At 47.7% G+C, this 4,803-nt stretch overlaps 1 protein-coding gene across 1 annotated transcript in view; it reads right to left on the bottom strand.

The window, feature by feature from the left end:
* Positions 1-2,981: 2,981 nt before the first annotated feature.
* ptprr (protein tyrosine phosphatase receptor type R) overlaps positions 2,982-4,803 on the bottom strand; it is a 13,168-nt gene continuing 11,346 nt past the window's right edge. Inside the window, exons 12-15 of the mRNA XM_076044315.1 lie at positions 4,785-4,803; positions 4,509-4,666; positions 3,956-4,069; positions 2,982-3,856 (exon numbers count right to left, since the gene is read on the bottom strand). The exon at positions 4,785-4,803 is cut by the window's right edge and continues 92 nt beyond it. Of these exons, the coding sequence (XP_075900430.1) occupies positions 3,763-3,856; positions 3,956-4,069; positions 4,509-4,666; positions 4,785-4,803 (385 nt within the window). The 3' untranslated portion in view covers positions 2,982-3,762. The remainder of the gene's footprint in view (positions 3,857-3,955; positions 4,070-4,508; positions 4,667-4,784) is intronic.

Here is a 4,803-nt window from a genome sequence, read left to right as displayed (position 1 = left end):
ACATGGTGTGAGTTCTGACAAGGAGGAAAGAAAGAAAGTCTGCAAATGATCTAGAAACAGTGATTGAGATGGAATAAGTTGAGTTGAGTTGAACAAACATCCGCGGGAAGTGGCTCCGTCCTCTGGGTGGAGCTACACTTTGATCCTATTGTTGGGAAATACCTCGGTACAGGGGCCAACAACCTGACTACAGCTGGACTACAGCCGGACGACAGTCAAGATACAGCTTTAGTACAGCTGAACTACTGTCAAATTGCAGTTGTTCTACAGTCAAACTACAGATAAACTACAGCTATACTAAAGTCAAAATATAGCTGAACTACAGATAAACTGAAGCTCAGTTGAAGCTACAGTCAAACCACAGCCGGACGGTCCTGAGAGGTCCAGATGTCTTCAACCTTCCGTCCACCTGTCCGCTACCTGATGCTAAGCTAACTGCGTCCTTACCCCCATCTTCTTGACGTGATTTTTTTTTTCAAGCTTCATTCCAGGTGTCCTCCCCTGTGCTCCCACCCTGTCTATATATAGTTTCAGTAATATCCCTGCAGCCAAACTACGCAGCTTAATGTTGCCTTGTGTTCTGCCGTGTTTTCATTGGCAGAGGAGTTTTCAAGAACTTTGACCTGTTGACTGGCCTAAAGTGTAAATCTTTGTGGGAGAACAAGAGGTTCACGGTGAAGTACAACATTAACGGCGACTTCACTTAGCTTAGCACCAATCCTGGCAGGGTACCGATAGCATCCACACGTAGAAAGATTGCAAACCAGAAAATCTGTTTAACGCCGTCATTTTGTTTGAAGATTTTTCTTTGTTAATGAGGTGAAATCCATGAAACAAATACTATTAAATAGCATACTATTAAATAGTATTGATCCAGTTTAGACAAAACAGTTTCTTCATCAAGATAAAAAGAAAAGAAAGATTCATTTAATTTTAGTTCATTTTTGTTTAATTAGTTAATTGATATATATATATATATATATAAATATATATACTGTGTGTATATATATATATGTATGTATATATGTATGTATATGTGTATATATATACATATATATGTATATATATGTATGTATATATATATGTATATATATGTATGTGTATATATATGTATATATATATGTATATATATATATATATATATATATATGTATATATATATGTATATATATATATATATATATATATATGTATATATATATATATATATATATATATATATATATATATATATGTTATTATGCTATTAGACTATTATAAGTCTAATAGCAAACACTGTCCAACGGCAGGAGTGTGAGGGACTGACTGTGTGTCCTGAGGAGCAGCGGAGCAGCAGCTGTGAGACTGAGGCTCCCAGATGTTTGCGTGGACTCACCAGCAGCGGTAGTAGCAGCAGCAGCAGCAGCGACGTGAAGTCCAGGCTGCAAAAACAACTTTTACATTTCAGCATGTTGATCGTCCCCGAGAGCTTGAGAGTCCAGATCCTGAAGCACCATAATCCTAAGGCTGGGTCCTGGTTCTGGTCCTGGTCCTGGGGCTGCTAAAGCGGCCCACGAGTTAAATCCCTTCTTCAGCAGACGTGTTTCAGCTCCTGCTGTCCGTCCGTCTGCTCTCCTGTCCGTCCTCCACTCAGCCTCTCTCTCTCTCTTCCACACTGGACTTTCCTCCTCGCTCGCTCGCCCGCCCGTCTCACCACCATCTTCCTGCCTGTCTGTCTCTCCGCCCTATGGACTGAAGGCCCGGAGTCACTAACGGACTTCCTCAATCAGCCGTGACTCTCAGCGGCGCCTCCTGCTGCCTATAAATAGAGTTGAAGCTGCAGAATAGGACGGTAAAAATAGAGGCGTGTGATTGGTGGAGGGGAGAGAAAATTTGACGGCTCACTCCTCTTTTGATGGCCACTAAATTTAGATTAGTGTGTCTTTGTGTGTGCGTGTGTGTGTGTGAGAGTGAGTGTGTGTGGGTGTTCCTAGGGTTTAGTATTCCAGATCGGAACTCAATCTAACTAAAGGAGCAGCTTTATGTTTTTCAGGTTTGGGTGATTTGGGGAGTTTTTGGGGGTGAAATGGAGTGATTTTGGAGGGTGAGTTGTGGGGTGATTTGTCAAGTTATTTGTGGGGTGATTTGGGGAGTGATTTGGGGAGGTGGTTTGGAGTTATTTGGGGGGGGGGGGGTGATGTGATTGCTGTGCACTAATGATGTTACCAATGTTGTGCCACTCTTGGTCTGTGATGTTGGACAAACTTCATCTCTCACAGTCAGTCGGTGATGTGGCTGCAGCAAAGAACGTAAATGCCAGGCCGGCTTTGTTTGAGCTACTTTTAGTGCTCCACACCTCTTCCTCCGTCCCTCCCTTCCTTCTTTCCGTCCTTCCTACCGGTTTAGCTGGTTCTCTAAACACCTCCAGAGTCCAGAAGCTGAGACAGCCGAGGAGCGACTCGTCGGGGTTCAATCCACGGTTCAGCCACTTTGTACAGCAGGGAGGAGAGAAGGAGGTCACAGGGTCAAAGGTCCCAGTCCCAGGCAGAACAACATTCAACTGACGTTGAATACGAGCAGCACTGGTATGCAGGTCAGCTGACCTCGGCAGCCACTTCCTGCCGCCGCGTGCTGGCGGCGCTCACAAGTTCAGCCGGACTTGAGAAAAACAAGTCAGATCCTTCAAAGCCGGTCTGAGGCAGTGATGATGATGAAGATGAAGATGGTGGTGGTGGAGAAGACAATGAAGAAGATGAAGATGGACAAACAGAAGATTCTCTGGACATCCAGTCAAACGGAGGCCACATTTCCAACTAGAAATGATTGTTTGTTTGTTTAAGGAATTCAAATGTTTCACATCAACAGAACACACACGCACGCGCGTGTGGGCGGGGCAAGTGTCAGCGGACGGCCGGTTGGTTGGGAGAGACTCTGAACAGACGTTGTGACCCACTGACCCCTGAGCAGATGTTCCTCTCCCGTCACTGACACACTGCAGCAGCTCAGCTGAGGACCATTTATTGATTCAAACATCCATCTCTTTGTCTCTCTGACAGTCTGAAGATGACGAACCGCGGACAGACGGAGGAGACAGATTGAGAAGGTTCAGAGTGGAAAACCTCTCAGCACATTGACAAAACCACACGGCTGCAACAAAAAAAAGCAATTACATGTATAAAAAAACTGTATAAAAATAAAGAATTTATGGTGGAAACACAAAGACACACTCAGGGTTAAATAGTTTACACCAACTAGTCTGGCTTCAAGCAACACGAGAGACTAAACTGGGTTCTTGTTGGTTTTTTTTCCAGAGTTGATGTGTAAAGTCCAGGTGATGATGCTGCAGTCGAGGGGGGCGGAGCCTTGGAGGACGTGATGGGTGGAGCCACAGAGGACGTGATGGGCGGTCCAGCAGCTCCAGCAGAGGGGCTGAGACCAGCTAACAGTCAAGAAGTTCACAATCCTGTCACAACAACATCACCTCACAACAACAACATCATCATCACCAGCAACACACATACACACACACACACATCAACAGTCTGTCCCACAGGCCAGGAGTGGGCGTGGCAGTGGGCGGAGCTTCCCACTTCCTCTGGAGCCACACAGAAGAAGAAGGAGGAGGAGACACGCTCTAGTTCATCACATTGACCCTCCCGCTTCATCAACAGGCTCCGCCCACCTCAGTCTCTGATTGTCAGGCCCGCCCCGCCCACCACTACGCCTGACAGCCGACATTCAGGTGGGTCCGGCTTCTGGCGTCCAGGCTCCTCCGGAGCGCCCTCATTGGCCGGTTTGTGCAGGAAGGCGGGACTCGTACAGGCTGAGAGCGTGGTGGACGAACTCGTACTGCTCACCTGTCTGGATCATCCCTCCCCTGCAGTGAGGAGGAGGAGGAGCAGCACAGACATGGTCAGCCAACACAGGAAGTGATGTCATTGGTAATCAGTGATTGACAGGCGGTGGGCGGGCTCACCTGTCGGCCCGCAGCTGGCAGGTGATGCCCAGCATGTCGACCACGCCCTCCGTCTGCAGCTGTCGGCAGCCGATGGTGGTGGCGATGAAGCAGCCCGTCCGGCCAATCCCGGCGCTGCAGGCAGGCAGGCAGGCAGGCAGGGGAGCATTGTGGGTAATGTAGTCATCAGGCATGAAAATCACGCAATGCTTTTGCTAAGTTTGCAGTTTTGAAAGCAAAAATAGATGTAAAATCGTGTAGATCTGATGAGACAATAGGTTTTTTTTCTCCTTTCGGAAGGTCGGGGAAATACTGTGACCTGATTGGTTGGTGGAAAGTGCATTGACCAAAGCATTTGGAGTGTAATATAGCCAATGCTATTGCCTGTAGTTCATGTCAGCTATGTCACGCGAAGAACTGAAGCTGGATTCTTCTCTAAAAATGCATCAGATTGATGCTTTTAAATATCAAAATATTCCAGATTTTTCCTCCAGTGGAGGATGCCCTCTAGAGGGGGTCGTCGTATCCTCCTCACTTTTCCCACTCAGTGGGAGGAACCTGGGTGTGGGTGTACCTGCAGTGGACGATGACCGGCCCCCCACTGGCTGAAGCCCGTCTCTCCGCCTCCACGTCGGCCATCAGCTGCAACAGCGGCAGGGTGGAGTCAGGCGTCTTGTGGTCGGGCCAGGAGGTGTACCAATAGTGCTGCAGGGTGCAGCTCCGTCCTCCACACTGCACACACACACACAAACACACTTGAGGAATCTGAGCGTGTCAGGTGAGTCATATGTTGCTGGAGGTGGTGGTGATGGTGGTGGTGATGGTGGGGAGGTAGTGATGATAGTGGTACCTGCAGAGTGAGGCTGCGC

The sequence above is a fragment of the Nelusetta ayraudi genome, unplaced genomic scaffold, assembly GCF_046127955.1.
Source record: "Nelusetta ayraudi isolate G7.1 ecotype Tasmania unplaced genomic scaffold, CSIRO-AGI_Nayr_v1 ptg000079l, whole genome shotgun sequence".
Classification (NCBI taxonomy): Eukaryota; Metazoa; Chordata; class Actinopteri; order Tetraodontiformes; family Monacanthidae; genus Nelusetta; species Nelusetta ayraudi.
The sequence above is the reverse complement of the archived record's forward strand: the minus strand, read 5'-3'. Positions and strand labels throughout refer to the sequence as shown.